Below are 21,652 nucleotides of genomic sequence, written 5' to 3' on the forward strand. Positions count from 1 at the left end.
AGGAACAGAGTCTCCTTACTATTCAATTTACCTTCTCTCACCCAGTAACTCTTCAAAAGACACAGCCTTCACTTCACTTCTGGGGCAGCTCCTCCTAGCCAGCCCTTCTTGTAGCCACTGGGTCACCAACCCCTCCCTCTCTCTTTCCTCTTCTGGGTAGTCTGGTCCACAGAATCCTACCTCCTCTCAGCCTTCAATTTCAGTAGACAGCCATTAAGTTCATCAAAGTCCACTCAGATGAGGAGGACAAGGGGACACATTGGGTCCCACTGGTAGAGCATCTACTAGCCCCTGACAGGCTCTTGCACTGTTGATATCCTCTTCCCCCTCACATTTCATAGCATTAGTACTTTGCTAAAAGAATCCCTTCCCTGAAAACTTCCAGACTCATTCTATGAAGCCAGGATTACTTTGATTCCCAAACCAGACAGACACCCCACAAAAAAGGAGAACTACAGGCCAATATCCCTGATGAACATGGATGAAAAAATTCTCAACAAGATACTAGCAAATCGAATTCAACAGCATATAAAAAGAATTATTCACCATGATCAAGTGGGATTCATTCCTGAGCTGCAGGGCTGGTTCAGTATTCGCAAATCAATCAACGTGATACATCACATTAATAAAAGAAAGGATAAGAACCATACGATCCTGTCAATAGATACAGAAAAAGCATTTGACAAAATACAACATCCTTTCTTAATAAAAACCCTCAAGAAAGTCGGGATAGAAGGAAACATACTTAAACATCATAAAAGCCATATATGAAAAGCCCACAGCTAATATCATCCTCAATGAGGAAAAACTGAGAGATTTCCCCCTGAGATCAGGAACATGACAGGGATGTCCACTCTCACCACTTTTTTTTTTAATTTTTAATGTTTATTTTTGAGAGAGAGAGAGAGAGCAGCAGCAGAGCATGAGCGGGGGAGGGGCAGAGAGAGAGAGGGAGACACAGGATCTGAAGCAGGCTCCAGGCTCTGAGCTGTCAGGACACAGACCGATGTAGGGCTCAAACCCACAAACCGTGAGAACCCGACCTGAGCCCAAGTCGAATGCTTAACCAACTGAGCCACCTAGGTGCCCCTCACCACTGTGGTTTAACATACTGGAAGTCCTAGCATCAGCAATCAGACAACAAAATGAAATAAAAGGCATCAAAATAGGCAAAGAAGAAGTCAAACTTTAACTTCTCGCAGATGACATGATACTCTACATAGAAAATCCAAAAGATTCCACCAAAAGATTCCTAGAACTGATACATGAATTCAGCAAAGTCACAGGGTACAAAATCAATGTACAGAAATCAGTTGCATTTTTATACACCAATAATGAAGCAACAGAAAGAGGAATAAAGAAACGGATCCCATTTACAATTACAACAAGAACCATAAAATACCTAGGAATAAACCTAACCAAAGATATAAAAAGATCTGTATGCTGAAAACTATAGAAAGCTTATGAAGGAAATTGAAAAAGACACAAAGAAATGGAAAAACATTCCTTGCTCACGGATTGGAAGAATAAATATTGTTAAAATGTCAATACTACCCAAAGCAATCTACACATTCAATGTAATCCCAATCAAAATTGCACTGGCATTCTTCCTAAGCTAGAACAAACAATCCTAAAATTTTTATGGAACCACAAAAGACCCCGAATAGCCAAAGCAATCTTGGAAAAGAAAACCAAAGTGGGAGGCATCACAATCCCAGACTTTAGCCTCTACTACAAAGCTGTAATCATCAAGATAGTCTGGTATTGGCACAAAAACAGACACATCGACCAATGGAATAGAATAGAGAACCCAGAATTGGACCCACAAATGTAGGGCCAACTAATCTTTGACAAAGCAGGAAAGAGTATCCAATGGAAAAAAGTCTCTTTAACAAATGATGCTGGGAGAACTGGACAGCAACATGCAGAAGAATGAAACTAGATCATTTTCTTACACCATTCACAAAAATAAACTCAAAATGGATGAAAGACCTAAATGTGAGACAGGAAACCATCAAAACCCTAGACGAGAAAGCAGGAAAAAACCTCTCTGACCTCAGCTGCAGCAATTTCTTACTTGACACATCTCCAAAGGCAAGAAAATTAAAAGCCAAAATGAACTATTGGGACCTCATCAAGATAAAAAGCTTCTGCACTGCAAAGGAAACAATCAACAAAACTAAAAGGTAACGGACAGAATGGGAAAAGATATTTGCAAATGACATATTGGATAAAGGGCTAGTATCCAAAATCTATAAAGAATTTTCCAAACCCCACACCCAAAAAACAAATAATTCAGTGAAGAAATGGCAGAAGACATGAATAGACACTTTTCCAAAGAAGACATCCAGATGGCCAACAGACACATGAAAAGATGCTTAATGTTACTCATCATCAGGGAAATACAAATCAAAGCCATGCTTAGATACCATCCCACCCCAGTCAGAGTGGCTAAAATGAACAAATCAGGAAACTACAGATGATGGCAAGGATGTGGAGAAATGGGAACCCTCTTGCACTGCTGGTAGGAATGCAAACTGGTGCAGTCGCTCTGGAAACGTGTGGAGGTTCCTCAAAAAATTAAAAATAGATCTACCCTATGACCCAGCAATAGCACTGCTAGGAATTTACCCAAGGGATACAGGAGTGCTGATGCATGGGGGCACTTGTACCCCAATGTTTATAGCAGCACTTTCAACAATAGCCAAATTATGGAAAGAGCCTAAATGTCCATCAACTGATGAATGGATAAAGAAGACGTGGTTTATATATACGATGGAATACTACTTGGCAGTGGGAAAGAATGAAATATGGCCTTCTGTACCAACACAGATGGAAGTGGAGAGTGTTATGCTAAGTGAAATAAGTCAGTCAGAGGAGGACAGATATCATATGTTTTCACTCATATGTGGATCTTGAGAAACTTAACATAAGCCCATAGGGGAAGGGAAGGGGGGAAAATAGTTACCAACAGAAAGGGAGGGAAGCAAACCACAAGAGACTCTTAAATACAGAGAACAAACTGAGGGTGGATGGGGGGTGAGGGAGAGGGGAAAATGGGTGATGGGCATTGAGGAGGGCAGTCATTGGAATGAGCACTGAGTGTTGTATGTAAGTCAATCTGACAATAAATTATATTAATAATAATAAAAAAAAGAATCCCTTCCCCTTCCTTGACATTGAATCCTGTGTTGCCCACTAGGCACCCTTCTCTTCTTCTAAATCTAAGGCAGCAGGGTTTAGTGGTACATGGCCACCCCAGGTACAGACTACATGCCCTGAGTGTGGCCTTGTTGCTGATTTCTCTCCAAGGGAGGGAAGCAATGTTTGCCATTTCCAGGCCCAGGCCTTAACACACTGTGTGTGCATCTCATCAAGCTAGAGCATAGACTGGTGGAAACTCAGCATTGACAGTGCAGGGTATAGTGGGGCAGCGATTTTCAGGGTCCTGTATCTCTGAACGGCTCAAGGAACAGAGCTGCTCCATTGATCTGGGTCATCCACATTGGAACTGTAAGCTAGAGAGAAAAACTTACTTGTTCTTCAAATCACAATATTGTTGGGTCTCTCACTCTAAGTAAAACAAGTCTCATCACCCAGAGGTTTCTTTGTTTTCTAGTTCAGTGGGAGTAGACCCTATCCCCTGATAAAAAGGTACGTTTTACAGTGCTGTCCATCACTCAAGTGCCAATCAAGCATAAAATAACTCTCCTGCAAATGTTCCTCACGCTTCTTCCACTGTTTGAGGTCAGGATGAGTTTTCCCTGGGAAATGGTGACAAATGGTAACTCTTCCCTTGGCCACCTCTCTTTCTGAGTGTGCAGCCACATAGTCTACTGCCCACTTCCCGGTGCTCCAGTGTCCCTACAGCTGCTATGCGGTGAAAGCCTCTTGTCCTGCTTTATTACAGCAATTTCCTAAGTTCCATTTCACCAATGTCTGGAAGACAAAGACTGAGAGTATAAATAATGTAAGTCCTATTATCTTCTCCTTCAGGGTTTCTATTGATCGTGACTTAATCTCTTGAGGCAAATTGATGGTTTTAATGTTAAACTGAAATGCTAGGAGTCAGCAAAGAGATCAGACAATTGAACAAAAAATAAAATTGTCCAGAGGTGGAACTTTTCCAACCCTCTGAAGGGGTTTGTTTGGGCCAAGCACATCTATTTCTTTCAGAGATTGAGATATATAGGAAAAATATCTTTATAAATACTAAGAAAGCCAAAGTGTCTAAACATGTTGAATTGGAAAAGAATTTGAGAGCCCAAGCAGAGGTGGGGGAGGTCCCTACTCAACCTCCCCCAATTTACCCAGAACCCTCTCTTGACCCCTAAATAAGAAGTGGTCCTGGCATTACTCGGCTGCAGCGAATTCTTGCTTCACTCTGTTCTTGTACTAGGTACATCATCTCTACCTAGCAAGTCCAGGACTAAGGTGACAGGCATTATAGCTTCGTAACTTCCTGTAGAACTCAACCCTCCACCCTCATTCCATCCCACTCCTGCACACAGCCAAGGGCTAATTCTGTGTCCCTGAGAGACAGCTGGCAATGGTGAGTCATGAGCTATAGATATTAGAGCCAGTTACACCTGGGTTTGAATTCTGACTCTGCCATTTACTGAAAGATCTTGGACAAGAATTTAATACCTATGAGTGTCAGTTTTCTCATGGCCTAGAGATAATACTTTTACTACAGTAGAAACTAACCAGCTGTTCACCAAATCTGCCTCTCCTTCTTCTAGGCTCTCACAAATAGTGAGAGGCAGAGGTGGAATTTGAACCCCTGGTAGTCTGGCTGCCAAGTCATGCACACTGTCCATATATCTCAATTATGGCTGGTCATAGCACCTCAACATGGGCTACATAGCTTCATCTCCAAGTTACTTGAATCTAGCCTCACCCCAGTTTCAACAAGTGTTATCTAGCCCAGCAGGAAGGTTGTGTATGTGTGCAGGGGCTGAGGTGGGAAAGCAGGAGGAAACCACCCTGCAACGCACCCTGTCCTCTGGTCAGACTAGGCTACTTGTAGTCAGTCTTTTGAACATGCCCTGAATCTTCCCACTTTCCTGCCTTTGTTATTCTGTCAGGGATGCTCTTTTCCATTGCCATCTATAGAAATCTTACAGATACTTCAAGAATCAATTCAAGGGGTGCCTGGGTAGTTGAGTCTGTTAAGCATCTGACTTCAGCTCAGGTCATGATTTCAAGGTTCATGGGTTCAAGCTCTGCATCGGGCTCTGTGCTGACAGCTCAGAACCTGGAGCCTGCTTCAGATTCTGTGTCTCCCTCTCTCTCTGCCCCTCCCCTGCTCACATGCTGTCTCTCAAAAATAAATAAACATTAAAAAAAAAGAATCAATTCAAGAACCACCTCTCTCTTTGATCTTCCTGGACACAATCTCTGTGCTTCCACATAAATTCATTTGTAAATTATTATTTTTTTACACAATTAACACCCACTGTAAAAATTACCAATATAGTTGAAGCCCTGCTGTGGCTCCCTGGTTTGTGTCAATCTTCCTACCTCAGGAATCACTGCTCTCCTAAATCTGGTATTTGTTCTCACAATAGTATTCAACTTATATCTTTCCATAAAAATCATCTTGCTTGTTTCACTCAACATCATGATTTTAAGACTCTTCTAACATCATGCAAATGTTCATTTATATGAATATTATATTTATTTCTTCTTTTCTCATGGACATCTTGGTTCTTTCCAACTCTTTTGCTCTAAGAAACTATGTGAACACTCTTGTACCTGTGTTCTCATGGATTTGCAAGAATTTCCTGTGGTAAATTGGTATCAAGAAGGATAACTTGGCAGTTAAGACTTATAAGGCCATAATATGATTAAGATGTAAACCCAGAAAGGTAAAATAAACCTTTGGGGCTAGTATATTTCTTATAGGAATATCTGAAGGTCTCAGGAAGGCAGCTGTGAGACTGAAAAACTGGGCAGCAATCTTTGTCACCCTCTAGGACCAGGGGGCAAGAACTGGAGTGTAGGGTGTGCAATGGAGGAACCCATGAAAAACTCTCAACTATTTCATTAAGGCCCCCAAAGAACTATACTGTAAGAATAAGGGTACGTAATAAAAAACCAAGATAAATAGCAATCGTGAAACATACATAAAGGGAAGCTAGATTATTTACTTATCAGAAACACTCTAAAAATATCTATTCTTAATAGGTTAAAGGAGAAAAATGACAAGATTGAGAATCTCACCAGAGAGCTAGAAAATATGAAATTAGCAAATGGAAATTCTGGTACTGAAAAATATAATAATCCTAATTAAGAACTCAACAGGTGGCTTTTTAAAAGTTTTTTAAGGTTTTTTTTTTTTTTTTTGAGATAGAATGCATGGGAGGGGCAGAGAAAGAGGGGGGGGAGGGAACCCCAAGCAGGCTCCACACAGTCATAGTGTGGAGCCCAATGTGGGGCTCAAACTCACTAACCATGAGATCTTGACCTGAGCTAAAATCAAGAGTCAGAAGCTTAGCTGACTGAGCCACCCTGGCACCCCTCAGCAGGTGGCTTTAATAACATAAGAGACACAGCTGAAAAGAGATTTAGTGAACTGGAAGACAGACTAAAAGATAATATCCATAATGAATATCAGAGAGACAAAACAATATGGGAGATATATAGATTGCAGTGAAAAGAACTAATATGGGGCCCCTGGGTGGCTATCAGTTAAGTATTTGACTCTCGATTTCGGGTCAGGTCATGATCTCATGGTTTGTGAGCTTGAGCCCTGCATTGGGCTCCATGTGCACTCTTTCTCTCTTTCAAAATACATAAACAATTAAAAAAAGAACTAATGTAAATGTGATTGGAGAAAAAAGAGTGAGAAAGTATGTGTTACTATTATTTAAAGAGTAAGAGAAGATCTTCTGCGTCATCTACTCCTTCAAATGATCTTGGGAGGCCTGGAAGTCACATCCTGTTTACAGAGGAGGTGCCTAAGAAGGTAAGGGGCCTAAGACTCATGGAATTGTTAGACATTAACTTAGTGCTATAACCTCAAGGCCCTGGTCAGCCACAGAGAAGCAGCTCTCATAAGGACAGGTTGCTCTGGTACCATTTGTGTCATGAAAATCATCTTTGATTTCATCTTTGAAGTGTAATTAGAGCCAATGCTTACTGAGCGCTATGTACCACTATGCTAAGCCCCTTACTAAAACAGGTGGTCTCCCCAGTCATCACAAAAATTATGTGAAGGTACTATCATTACCAACTACACTTTACCATGGAGGAGAATGAGGCATAGAGAAGTGACCAGCCCATAGTCCTCCAGCTAAAAGGGGGAAGGGTCAGAATATGAAGCCAGACAGTCCTCTCAATTCTCAGTAATAACAAGATAGCTGACGCACATGAAAACAATATCAAAACCAACACATTTAAAAAATATATATCCTGTTAGTTTAAAAATACATCTTATCCCTCCCCCAAGACTTCCCAACAAGAAATGAAAATGTTATGCCTATGCTACTTTATTTTTTACACAACTGAATATTCTGGAGAATACAGAGCAAGAGAATTATCTTTAAGTATTGTTCACAGAAAGAAATTTGACATTTGTTCAAAATAATTGCTCGATTTCCTTATCTGATCCAGTTTGTCTTTGCCACTGAATTCTGCAAAAGAAGAGAAAAATGTACCACTTGGAACAAATCATTATCAGAATCAAGACGAGACCGGTGGGTATGTTATTATACAACATATTTTAAAATTATGCCTCATTGGACAAGTCATAAATGCCCCAAAACGGTACTTATTTATCTTTGCTGTATCTAATTAGGCCATTCGGTCTGAGTGCTATGGCCTCTGTGAACATCTTCCCCCACCTTCACCCGGAGAGCTCTGTTTCCCAGCATCTGGACAGCTTTCTCAGGCACCTAGGACTGCCCAGGCTTTAGCTGCTGCCAACAGGTCAGGATCAGGCTCTAGGAAGGAAACTGTGACACCTCCGAAGGACAGCCACCTGATGCCCCTGGGACCACACAAGAGACAGAGGAGGCCCAGAGTTGCCCTCGTACATGGACTTCACTTCCACAGGCTTGGAGGCCAACGAATCTCCCCAGATTTAAACTGGGTCTCAGAACACTGCTGAATGGACAGAGTAGCCTTACCTGGCTGTACTCAGAGATGTGCCCACTATAAGGTACCCCCCCTCCCCTGCCAAGCCTTCCAGGGTGGCTTTTCCCTCATCAGAAGAGTCAGGTGAGAAGTCCTGGGGATCAGCTGGGCCGTGTGGGGTTCTCACTCCCTCACAGCTACTGCTGGAGCCAACACACCTGCAAAGAGCTGGCAGGCAGCAAAGCCTGCATTGTGTGCTTGGGACAGCCTATCAGGCTGCAGTGGAGGTCTCTGCAGTGTGGAGAGCAGGGAAGGGAGGGGGGTGGGGGTCCCTCAGAGCTTCCATGTGGCCCGCCTCTTCTTGAACTACCACCGCTCTGACTGCCTCTCACTCCCCTTCAGTCAGACACAACATTTGCTAGGAGGAGAAGACTGCAATGGGGCTGACCTTGGACTATCCTACTGGGTGTTGGCTTCAGTGTTTCTTCCATTCCTTGGCTGGAAAAAAAAAATGGAGCAGCTTACAGATACTGAGACAAAACTGCCTAGAACCTGTTTCTGGGCTTCAGATCCTTCCTCAACTGGGCCTTATGGCCTTGTTCTCCTAACTGGGATGTCAGCAGCCCCCTTGGGAGCTCACCTGGTAATCCCTAGCCCAGGGCTGGTAGTAGGTCACCTGTGGCAGTGCTCCAGGACCTTTGCTGATCCTACAGCCCACTGTCCCCGCCCCACCATTCCACCACCCCCAGCCTCTATTTATGTGGTGGGATGGTCTTCAAACCATTTATCACAGGACTTCTCACCCTAAAGACATCATAGAGACCCACTGTTTCTCAAAGCACTTTCTGGAGAATAACCACTAATAGGTCATGCAGGCAGCATGGAGGTGGAAGAACTTCCTTGATCAAACAAGTTGGGAACTACAGGTTGTTTCCTGAAGGACACGCCTGTGTACACCGTAAACCTTTGAGAGTGTTGGGTGCCATGTTTTCCAATCTTGTCTGATCTTTGCAGAGTTAACTCTTGGCGAACCTCTTAGTGACCCACAGAAGGCAGTTTGAGGGCCATGGGTCTAGTCTGATTCATAGTTTGATTTTTTTGATGCAAACAATTGAGGATCTAAGGGATGAAGCATAGCTAGCCAGTGGAGGATCACAAACACAGTTTCTGACTCTGTGACCTTTGCAAGAGGCTCAGAGATCCCAGGGCAGGAGGAGAGGATGGAGATTATACTACTTCCAGTGCATTTGGGGGCCACGTATCCTGACCTTCGTGCTCAGGGTCACAGACTCCAATTCTGGTTGCCCCCATGTCTGTCCATCAGCAGTACTCTCACCTCCCACCCACGGTCCCAGAGCCCTGGTTTCTCAGCCTGGGTCCTTCTGGACTCTTTCCTTTATAAACATCAAGCATCTAGGAGGAGACTTTGAGAGTTACCCCTAAGTAAAGGATGAGATAGTCCCCATAATTATTCACCAGCTTGCTGGGCTATGCTTATTCTGCAGGAACTCATAATTGGGTGACAGGGGGGAACTGGGGTTAAAAACAGAGAAAAAGAAATGTGTTATACCCTGAAAAGGAAAAATGGTCATCCCAAGGTGGCAGTGTGATCCTGCAACATAAAAACACAAACCATTATTGTAACCACTTTGTGCCAAAGGTCTTCTGAAGATGTCTATGACAGCAGTTTTCAAAGTGTGGTCCCCAGACCAGAAGCATCAACAACACCTGAGAATTCTTTAGAAATGTCTATTCTCAGGTCCCTACTGAATTTTAACAAAGTCCCAAGGTATCTACGATTCATGGTCAACCTCGAGAAGCGCTGGTTTGTGCCGTCTGCAATACCTCTCCCCCAGTTTATACAACTGGTATGTGAGCCCCTGAGCCACATAAAGCAAATCCTCAGGAACAGATGGCTCTAGGTGACTCATCTGCAAGAATGGAGATGAAATATAAACAGCCAGAAGCATTGCCCCATGATTCCTATCTGCCTCAGGACAAGCTCAGGAAAACCTGAAATTAAATGCTCAGCCTCAGAGATGATTTTCAGGGGCATACTGTGAGACCAGTTCTTTCAGAAGAGATCTGAAGGGGCTATAAGACTGCCTAGCTCCAAGCACTTCCTGTCCTTCCCTTGTAGGTCTTTGGGAGTTTTGTTCTCCATGGGGGCTTACCTACCTTCTTGGTGAAATCTCCTGCATCAGTCCTCGAATCCTGTGAAGGAGGGAGGCACAGGTTACTTTAACAGGAACCACATCTCCCAGGCTTGCTGTTGTTCTGCTGTGACCCTGCACCTCCCTGGCTCCATCCTCACTAATCTTTAGGTAGCCAGAAATCAGTCGCAAAAAAGCAGTTCAGGGGAAGGGCTAACCATGGGTAGCCAATTGTAACTTCCTGTTCAGGAAGGCAAGCATGTTTTCTTGAGGTAACATTTGTGTCCAGGACACAATGTTAAGTTGGCTTGCTCTTCCCAATAGCCTCAACTTGAAACTGACCCTCGGTTTGGGCAAATTTTCAAGGTTAAGCCATGGCAGCTTCGTCAGCTGTCTCTACTTGTGGGTCTGGCATAACAAGGATCAGGCTCAGTCTGGAAGGCTGCAGTCAGCAATGGATCAGACAAGACAAACTGTTGCCTGTGCATAAGATGACCAACCAATTTTCCAGGATCTGAGCAGCTTCCTGGGGATCTTGGGATTTTCAAAGCTAATACCAGGAAGGTCCTGGGCAAACTGGGATGAGTTTCAGCATTCAAAAGAAATGTTCTCGGGGGAACCTGGCTGGCTCAGTCTGGCCAGTATGCGACCCTTGATGTCGGATCTCTGAGTTTGAGCCCCACCTTAGGGGTAGAGATTGCTTAAAAAAATATATTTTTTAAAAAGAAATTTTCTTTCTTTCTTTTCTTTTTTTTGCAGCGGGGGGGGGGGGCTGCCATGCAACAAAATCTTGATTAGCATTTTGAACAATTATAGCTATTACTGAAACTGGTAATTTCTAAATTATAAAACACGATTTTTAAAGAAACAAAATTCTGAGATACGGATAAAAGGGCAGGTGGGGGCAACAACGGAAAGCAAGGGGATCACCAAGGCAAACTGTTCCCGTCAAGAGAAGAGGAAAGGTCAGGGAAAGTAAAAACAACATGGAAACTAAAAGGAAACATAGGGATGGCGAGAGCAGAAGAGAACTTTGCACTAGCCCCCCACCGACCCACCCCTGGGGGGCTCTGCAGCCACTGGATCTCGTTCCAGGGTTGGGGACTGAGGCACAAGGTGGGCCAGCTCTCCTTCCCAAGGTGGAGGCTTAGATTCAAAGACAGCATGCAAGCGCGTGCCTCCCCACCCCCACTCCCCCAGAGACCACATGCATCTGCCATGGTTAAGTGAACTTTGGGTGGCCTAAAAGAGAAAAACACCTACGTGCTGCTGCTGAAATCTTTTCATCTTTCAGTTGGCGAGCTGCGCGGCCAGGCGCATTAACGGGCGCACCGGCGGAAACTGCAACAGAGGGCGCAGGGAGGGTGGGACACGGCCCTCGCCATTGCCCGCCTTACAGATAGTTTAATTTCCAGAATAAAGTCCATGTCAGAGCCTAAGCTTAAATTTTATGTTTTCAATAAAGAACTGCTTGCCTTTATAGCAGTCCACAATTCCAACACATCACTTACAAATATTCCCTGAGGGTAAATCAGACTTTTATCTGCCTTAACGCCAAGCGTTCTGCCCTAGTATGGCGTGCAGTGTCCCAAAGAAGCAACCCAGTGCCAATCTCTTTTCACTCCAGGTGTGCGCTCCTAGTCTACGGAAGGAGGCAGAAGGGCAGCGTCCATAACCCTCTCCCTAATGCCTTTGATTTTCCTGCACTTCTTGTCTGTGACCTTCCAGCACACACTCAGACATACATACCCGTGTCTTATATCTAGTTGTTGGGAATCCTCCCTGAACACTTTGGCTCAGAGTCAAGGTTCATTTGTCTCACAGAGTTTTCTTCTTCCAGTGTCCTTTCTCCCTTTGCAGTGCTCATGGCCCTTCCTGAGAATATCCCCATCCTCACTTATCCTCATTCCTAACCTATACTACAGCTGAGTCTTCGCCTCTTGGGGAAACAACACTTTGCTGTTTTGTTTGTTGTTGTTTTTTAAGGGTGTTCTTGAAGACTTGGAAAGCCTTGACTATATAAATAAGTGACTTTCTAATGGTAGAATTTCAGTTACTGTGACAGAGCACCTGAATTAAGAATTTTATTCTATGACCTTCCTAATATTCCTCAAATCATACCCTGCAGAAATTCACTTACACAGCCTGCTTTTCAGGGTAACTCAAGTTTATAATAACAAAGTTAGAGGTAGTGCATGTTATTCCCATAGCACATACACATGGTGATGGTTATAGAAAGTGCAGCTCCATGGATCACTACTGGGGATATGGCACTTTACACTTCTCAAAGCATTTTTTTTAATTAAAAACAATAAGGCAGTATGATAAATGCAAATAGAGGTTAAGTATTTATGGGGCCTTTTAAAAACATGTATTGTAAGTGCATAATAAAAAGTTATTCCTCACTTATTTTTCCTTTTTGGTAATATATTCTCTAACTTTTCTGATGTGTCAGCCTCACATCACTTCCAGCCCAGACAGGGAGAGAGATAATATGCCGGAAGCCCCACGAAAAAGCTCTTTGAGAGCTATTATACAGACAGTGTCTGTAAGCCCCCTGCTTTTCTACTTATCTGCACATATTAGGTAGGGATAAAAGGCAAGCAGAGGAGAGTGACTTTTATAGAAAGAGGAGTATGGTAAAATACTGACCCCACTTTTAACTGGATGTGTTGGCTCCTGAGTTCTGGAGTAGTGAAATTAAAAAAAAAAAAAAAAAACTGAATAAGACAGGTTTTAGTCCTATTTTAGTAAGTTGATTTTAGTACGAGTTGATTTTAGTACAAGTGTCACTTGCTATAAATGTGAAAATTACATGCCTGTGTTGCCAGGCTGGGCAGTACTCACCCTTTTGTATATGTCTTGATTATCCTAGAAACAGAATTGTGAGGGTAAGTTACATGGCATTTTACTGGGGCAGGCAATTGACAAGGTTTTCAGTATAAGTTACACCAGGGACCTTATTGAATTTATCTGAATATTACAAAATAAATTGGCAATCTAAAAGGAAATCAATTAGACAAACTCAGTAAGGCTAGAGTTGATGCAGGGCCTACAAAAAAGCAAGTTGTCAGCAATACATCATTATTTTAAAACTAAATCTTATTTCACCTTTCTTTGGGAGAAAAACATGGTCTGTAGTACACACAAGCAATCCCCTAATCATGTGCCAGATAACCATCGAAGACTGAAATAAAATTAATGATTGCAATTTTTAATTTGTTGCTGGGTGTACCCTGGAATTCAGCTTTTTTAGGGTTGGTTCAAATCAACCAAACTCTTCCTCACCCCCACCTCCCCAAATGCTTTCTACATGAACTTCCAATCTCTTGGCAGAAAGCCCAACTTTTCATTTCTAAGTCCTTGTTAGAGCACCACCTTGCCCTTGTTGGCATGGATGACAGACAGGGATGGTTGCACAGGCAGCACACGCTACTCCAGGATACTGCTGTGAAGAAGACATCTTACAAAACAATAAATCAGGTTTCCATGCCCGCATTTTGTAAAATTGATTGAGAGGATTACTGTCAATGATATTGCAAATATGCTGATCTGGATAATATTGATCATTCACATCTCAATCACACTGAAATCTTCTTGAATCAACTCAAACTTCAATCCAGACAGAAATGAAAGTTGTTAATAATACTTCTAACTTGTTGCTGTTGATAAAATTACATCTTTCTGCAAACTGTGGAGAGTTTCTACATGGGAAGCAGCTGATACTTATGTATTCTACACACACACACACACACACACACACACACACACACACCCGTCATGTATGTGTGAGTGTATGTGTGTTTTCTGGACACTTATTGGGCAAACAATCGTTTTTTGTGCCATATTCATCAGCTTTATACTGTTATGTTTCAGGCCAAAAAATAACAAGGAACATGAAGATGCTTTTCCAGGTGCTAGAACTCCACTCTCAACATTTCATATGCACCTTCCTTGTTTTAATTTTGTCTTTTTACATAAAAAAATTTTCAAAATGTACTTACCTAATTTATGATTTTTTTCCTTAACTAGAACTTAAGTTTTTTTTTTAATTTTTTTTTAACGTTTATTTATTTTTGAGACAGAGAGAGACAGAGCATGAATGGGGGAGGGGCAGAGAGAGGGGGAGACACAGAATCGGAAGCAGGCTCCAGGCTCTGAGCCATCAGCCCAGAGCCCAACGCGGGGCTTGAACTCACAGACCGCGAGATCGTGACCTGAGCTGAAGTCGGACGCTTAACCGACTGAGCCACCCAGGTGCCCCTAGAACTTAAGTTTCATGAGAGCAGGTAGTTTTGTTTATTTTGGCCACTACTGCACCTTTAGCACCTAACATATGGCATGCTTCCAATGAATGTATTTTTCTGAATGGATGAACGGTAGAGCTGTGTTCATAAGAATCTATTGCCACCCTCCCATCTAATCTTCTGATCCCACCAGAAACACAAAACAGGAAGACTTTCCACAGGTGTCATTATTTGTAGAACATAACTCTGCTTTCTGAATTGCTTAAAGATAGAAGTCCCCTAGAGACACACACCTGGCTTTTTTGGAGAGCAGGACTGGAAGCGGACTTAGAGCCCAGGTAGCTCATCCAGACATGGGATAGTTGAGGGAACCAGAGCCCCAGGAAAGGAAGTGACATGCCACAGGTCATATTTTAATGCAGGAGCAAGACCAGGAAGAGCCACAATCTCTCTATCCATAGATTTAAAAATATTGATAGTTCTGTTCACTGAACAAGCCCTTGCTCTTCTACAACTGGTGATGATGAACAGGATCAGCTTTGGGAAGATGGAGAAAGTGGAAGGAAATTCATTCCATGTGGCACCTTGCACTTGGGGAAACCTATAACCCAATTTAATACTGTAACTAGCACATGTGACTGCCACACTTCCACTTTTTCTGCTTATGTAGGGGACATCCTTGCAGCCTTCATTTGAGGGGTAGGGAAGCCCATTTGGTGTGAAGTGAACAGGCTGTGGCAAGGAGATGGAAAACTGAGTTTTCACCCTAAATTTTTGCTCTGGATATCAAGGCTATAAGATTAGTTTTGAAGATAAGAGAGGACAGTTGTCTTCAAACATATGCATAAGATAAACTGAAAATAAGAAGAAATAGGCATGATATACTTATGAAGTGTAAGCGAGAAAGTGATGTTTGAATCTTGAAGGATGGCCATTAGTGGCATCAGAGATAATGGTAACAGCTGGCACTGAAGTGCTGTCATTTACTGTGTTACTGTTGTAAACACTTCACAAATATTAAAGCCCTCAATCTTCACAATAACATGAGGTTTATTCCCATATTACAGATGGGAAAACTGAGACACAGAGAGATTAACAAACTTGCCAAAGTTAAGTAGATCTGGGTGTTAAACCCAGGTACTTTGGTTTTAGAGTCTGAGCTGCGAATACAGCCTGCAAAGGCATTTTGGCTAAGGAAAAGCCTGTGCAAACAAACATATAAAGGCCTGGTGCACTTGGGGAATAGTGAGCAGCTCAATGTGGCCAGGATATGGTATGCTGTGGCTTGGGGGAAGTGAGGAAGAAAAGATGTGTCTCAAGGTGAAAATATTCAGTGTATGCTAAGAGTCATGGACTCCACCCTAATACCACCCTCTTGTACTTTCCACTGAATCAAAAGTGGTTCTGTTGTGGTTCCTATCGCTGTTAGGTTCTTTACATGAGATCTATTTACTTTGTATCCACTGAAACATTACTGTTGTGGTTCCTATCACTGTTAGGTCATTTACATGAGATGATTGTTTTGAAGAACTATTATATCATAGTATATCAATTTGTAACATATACCATGATATGTCACAATATACATAATTATATATGTATGTATTATAATAATTATAAGAATATACATGAACTACCAATATTTTATGGTATTTTATATATGACAGATTCACTTGTTATTTCCTAAAACTACATTCTTACACATGTATTTAGACATACACACAGATTTCTCCTGTAGGTACCAAAAAACTGTGCTTCTTACAGATATCAATTATTATATAAACATGTAAATTGTTATAACTTAAAGAATAATTATATGCATATAACTGTTTTACCTTAGTTTGCCAAGAAAGAGTTGCCCCATATGCCAGCCACTAAAGAAAAATATGAAAAATGAATCAAAGATAAGTCTAAATTCAAATCAAAGATAAGTCTAAATTCCTTAGTCAATAGAAATCTATTACAGCACATATAAAACTCTAAAACTGTCCCATTTATGAACCTTGCATTACCTTCTCGCACAGTGGCAGTGAATCTCAACACAACTCTCAGGATGCCTTAAATGAGGCTATGGAAATGGCAATATGAGTTCCTGCTGCAGCCAAGAATCTGATCTTAAAATAGTTTTAAGTGAACATTATCCACATGATATTTTCAAGGCCAAGATGAAATAAAAATCGCACAATACTGAATAGCAGCATACCTCAAGCTGCATGATATCCAAGTCATCTGGAGGATCAGCTAGAGGTCGAGGAAATCCTATTATGAGAAATCACAAAAATATTAATTAGAGAAAAAGTTCATAGCATTAACTTTTAAATCTTTACGTTGAAAAACATACAGAGATTCTAGAAATACAATATTTTAAAAAGGATTTACAAAGAAAACACATTTCTACCTACAACAGTAAATGTGAGATTTGTACTAAAATTAATTAAACACAATTCCTTTTTTAATTTACCAGGAGTTACCAACATAAGAGTTAGTAACTCAAGAGGGAAAAACTTAATTTGTATTTTTATGGAATTTATGGAGATAGCATATTAGGAGATGGTGTCAAGAAAGTGTGTGCATCAGAGTCAGTCTAGGGACTTTTAAGAAGTACAGATACTTGTTCTTCTGCTTCATCAGACTTTTCAGGGGTAGGTCTGGGCAAGGGTGTTACCAGCACACAGCTGCACCCTATGCCAGTCAGCCTTTACCTGGCCTAAATGAAGTCTCCATCTCATTTGTACACGATGCAATACTTGGGGGAATAGCTAATACAGAAATTGGAGGAATCAGTTGGAGAGGTGAAATTAATGGGATAAATGTAAAACCCTGAACTTAGATTTTTTTTAAATGTGGGACAGGGAATATTTGGTTCAAGAGTATATACATAATAACTCAGGCTAATGGTTACAAGTTACACGTGATCAGATTTCAGTTTAGTGTAAAGAAATTTTTGATGGTTGGAGCCATTCAAAAATGCAAAGTAATTTGAACCAATCCTATAAGGATTTATTAACAGGTTCTGTGTTAACAGTACAAATGATAAAGACCATAGGAACCTTATCCTCGGGAAACAAAAAAACTTAAATAGGAAAAGGGGGGAGGTGGATATAAATATATAGATAGATAAATAAAAGGTAATAACAAATTCCCCAAAGTGTAATATAAACAAGATTCTACTGGACCCAAGAAGAGGCAGTTACTGGCTCTCTTAGGCTGGTAATGAGTTGGGTGTCACTGAAAGTAATCAAACAGGGAAATCATAGATCCCTGCTTGCCATGAAAGGTTAAATTAGATGACCTCCAAGGTTCCTTGCAATGTCTAGGTTTTGTGATTACACTGTAAGACACAGCAAAACAAACATACTGTTTGAAATATATTTTCTGTTTGAATATATTTTCAAAACTTTTCTACACCCCTAAATCAAAATTCTAATGGAAAAGTCTGAAATTTTGAAATAGTCCACATTTCCAATTGGAGCTGCCACCACATGCCTCCCTGTATCATTTGGTGAATTACCTTGAAATTGGTAATGCATTCCGACTACTGATCCCATATCCCACCCTTGGTTCCCTGTAAAGGTACTGGTTTCTCAGAAGCTGGTGAAGCAATAGCCTTGTCCAGTCAGATCCTCGGACAGCGCCCAAGCCCACTAAGACTTGGGGCCTCCGCAGCTCTGTCTGGGATCCTGCCTCCAGGGAGCCCACAGAAAGGCCATGAAAATATTCCTTCTTCCTGTTTGCGTTCCTTTCCCGCCCCTCTCCAACTGTCCCTCAATCCCCAGTCCTCATGTCTGTAAACTCAATTTTACTGTATTCTCTCTTCAGAATTCCAGGAACACAGATGGCTAAGACATCGGGGTCTCCAACTCATATCCCTCACAGTTTTAGCAGCTCATCTTTGGGACAGCCCTAAGTCAGGAGCTGTTTAACGACAGTTCCACAAGGGAGTCATGTCCTTCGGTAAAAGGCTGCAGCATCTAGTTCTGTCCACCCTCTCTTAAAGGTTAGGGACAAATGGGAAGCCATTTCAAAAGGGAGGAAATGGAGGTAGGTGAGGGGATTATGTTGGACTCCTTCCAGGACCCAGGATCTGAAGGATCAAGGGTTAGAGCTCAGCCCAGCTGGGGGTCTGATGAAGGGATCTCCTTACCTGAGGAGGGAATCTGTAGCATGCAGAAGCAATAGATGGCCAAGATGGAAACGAATTGAGGAGGAAGTTGTTTCATTTTCAAAGCCAGGTTCCTCTTTGCTGGCCACAGATGTGTGCTGCCCAGATAGGAGTTGAGCATTTCCTGAAGTTCCAAAGGCAGAGGCAATACTCTGCCCTGCATCTGATAGGTCCCAGTGGAGAAGGTGCCTTTGTTTGCAACGCCCGGGAGCCCGTTGGCTGAGAACCAATCAATTTTGCACAGGAGGACCCTGGCTTTCTCATAAATGTCACGCTGGGCCCTTATTTGTGGAATAATTCCTCCTGGGGTAGGCATTGTAGAGAATCATCTTTTTCAATCCAGCAATAAAAATAAAAAGTGGAGAGTCATAATTGTTATTCTATAGTGGTTTGAGAAACATTTCTGACTCTAGAAAGGCGTTTTCTCTTTTTTTAATCAAAGAACTGGATATAAATCTATACACTCCTGTGTGACGAAGTCTTATTTCCTAAGAAGCTGTTTATTTTCCACCATTAACAAAGGATGTTTTATAGTCTTTGGTGCATCTGAGAACAAAATTTGGAGTCCTGGATATAATATTACAAGAAACTCAAAAGTTCAAGTAGATATTTTAAAAAGCATAGTTAGAAATTAGACTCCTTAAGGTTTGTCCAGACTCCTTCCTATGAATAAGTTAAATATTTCAAATAAAACCAGCATATAAGAAAACATAAGTGTTTAATTACAATAATAATAACAACAATAATAACATGTCATCTACTGAGCTTCTATTTAGGATTTCACTTAGGTTATTTTATGTAGTTCTCACAGAAGATCCGTAAGGAGTGTATGATTATCCTAATTTTATGAATGGGAAAATTGAGGCTGAGAGAGAATAAGGAACTTGCCAAGGTTACCAAACCATAATGAATGCAGAGCAGGGATTTGGACTCAAGGATATCTGAATCCAGTCATGTCTGTAAAAGTGTGGGATTTTAGTCAATGTGTTCACTTTTTTCTAAAAAGACCTTCCTTGATAGGGAATATATTCAATCTGCAGACTGCTTTGCCTAGTACAGGCATCTTATAATAGGGTATTATGCTAAGTGATATAAGACGAAGACAAATACCATATGATTTCACTTACATGTGAAATCTTAAAAAATAAAACAAACAACCACCACAAAACCTAGAAACAGATAGACTTATAAATACAGAAAACAAACTGGTAGTTGCCAGAAAGGAAGAGGGTAAAAGAGTGGGAGAAATAGGGGAAGGGAATTAAGAGGTACAAACCTCCAGTTACAATATAAATAAGTCATAGGATGAAAAGTATAGCAGAAGGAATATAATGAATAATATTATACTAATGTCATATGGTGACAGACGGTACTGTGGGGAACACTGTGTAAGGTATAGAGTTGTCAAGTCACTACGTTGTACACCTGAAATTAATATAATATTGTGTGTTAACTATATTTCAATAATAAAAAAAATTTAACAGCCTCTTTGAGATTGGATATGGAATAGAAAGGAGAAAGAATGAAGTCTGCAGTCTTGAAAACAGCACAACCTGTATAAGGCATATATCACATAAATATGTTTTTTTCATTATGCATATCTTTAATTTTTGCTCTTTTAAGGATTAGGAGGCAACTAACAATTGTTGAATGTTTACAATGTATTTAAAACATGTTAATACTTTACCTAAGTCATCTTATATCATTTTTTTCAGTTAATGAAAGTTTTAAGAATAATTTTGTGTGGGAGTCACTCAGAATAAACACATAAACTGTTTAATTATGACTTAAAATGTGGTATTTTGCCAAAAAATCCTAATTCATAAGAGAGTGGGAATTATAAACTACTGTATAGCAATAATATTTTGCCTACTTCCTTAAGCCAGCAAGAAAATAGAGATTTCTATTTATTACAGTATTTACCACTTTAGTTCAAGGAGAATAAACTAAGGTCTTCAAACACCAGGAAGAGATGATATCTTTGTATTGAAATACACCCACTTCCCAACTGCAAGTCTTTACTGAACGAATGGGAAAAAAATGAATGACTGCTTTTTGAACATAAACCACTTATCTATATGATATTAAAACACAATTACTTATGGACATTTTAGACACAACACACACATACTAGCAAAGGTTTGTGGCAGTTCTACTATCAATCAATAAGTATTGTTTAAATATTTGGTCTATCTCTACCATGAACTAAGTGATCTATGCACAAACATACATTTTTCAAATAAACCTATGTGATAACTCTGGCTTATATCAAATTAATTTTATTTTGTACATTTTTCACACATTATTTCTCAGATATTTAGAATAAAAAATAGAAATATTTTTTAACTCATTATTTTTAAAAAGATTTTGTTTCTAAGTAATCTCTACACCCGACATGGGGCTGGAACTCAAAACCCTGAGATCAAGAGTCACATGCTTCACCAACTGAGCCAGCCAGGTGCCCCTAAAAACATTATTTTTAATGCTAATTCAGAAATTGGATTATGCTGATATCCCAGAAATGGAATATGTTGAAGCCCTGATCCCCAGTGTGGCTATATTTGGAGATCGGGCCTTTAAGGAGATAATTAAGGCCAAATGAAGCATAAAGATAGGGCTCTAATCTGATAGGACTGGGATCTTTATTTTTTATTCAAAAAAAAAATTTTTTTTTTAATCTTTTATTTTTGAGAGAGAGAGAGATACAGAGTGCGAGTAGGGGAGGGGGAGCCTCCAGGCTCTGAGCTGTCAGCACAGAGCCCAACGTGGGGCTCAAACTCATGAACTGCGAGATCATGACCCAAGCCAAAGTCGAATGTTTAACTGACTGAGCCACCCAGGCGCCCCAGGACTGGTGTCTTTATAAGAGGAGGGAGTCACCAGAATCCTTTCTCTGAGAGCACACAAAGAAAGGGCTAGGAGAAGACACAGTGAGAAGGGACTGTCTGCAACCTGAGGAGTGAGGTCTCATCCGAAACATTTTGCTAGCACTTCATCCTGGACTTCCAGAC

At 41.1% G+C, this 21,652-nt stretch overlaps 1 protein-coding gene across 9 annotated transcripts in view; it reads right to left on the reverse strand.

Moving 5' to 3' along the window:
- Positions 1 to 888: 888 nt before the first annotated feature.
- Positions 889 to 21,652, reverse strand: part of NMS (neuromedin S) — a 52,444-nt gene continuing 31,680 nt past the window's right edge. For 3 of the 9 annotated variants that reach the window (XR_003423828.2, XR_008289261.1, XR_003423829.2), the window contains 8 exons: positions 18,624 to 18,970; positions 16,683 to 16,738; positions 16,315 to 16,353; positions 13,080 to 13,103; positions 10,258 to 10,293; positions 9,650 to 9,691; positions 8,528 to 8,577; positions 7,476 to 7,637 (listed from right to left, as the gene is read on the reverse strand). Coding sequence is in view for 3 of the 9 variants with exons in the window: in XM_053200454.1 (XP_053056429.1) it covers positions 9,668 to 9,691; positions 10,258 to 10,293; positions 13,080 to 13,103; positions 16,315 to 16,353; positions 16,683 to 16,738; positions 18,624 to 18,957 (513 nt within the window). In the remaining 6 variants the exon portion in view is untranslated. The other 6 variants (XM_053200454.1, XR_008289263.1, XR_008289262.1 and 3 more) reach the window with 6 other exon arrangements.

The sequence above is a fragment of the Acinonyx jubatus genome, chromosome A3 (assembly GCF_027475565.1).
Source record: "Acinonyx jubatus isolate Ajub_Pintada_27869175 chromosome A3, VMU_Ajub_asm_v1.0, whole genome shotgun sequence".
Classification (NCBI taxonomy): domain Eukaryota; kingdom Metazoa; phylum Chordata; class Mammalia; order Carnivora; family Felidae; genus Acinonyx; species Acinonyx jubatus.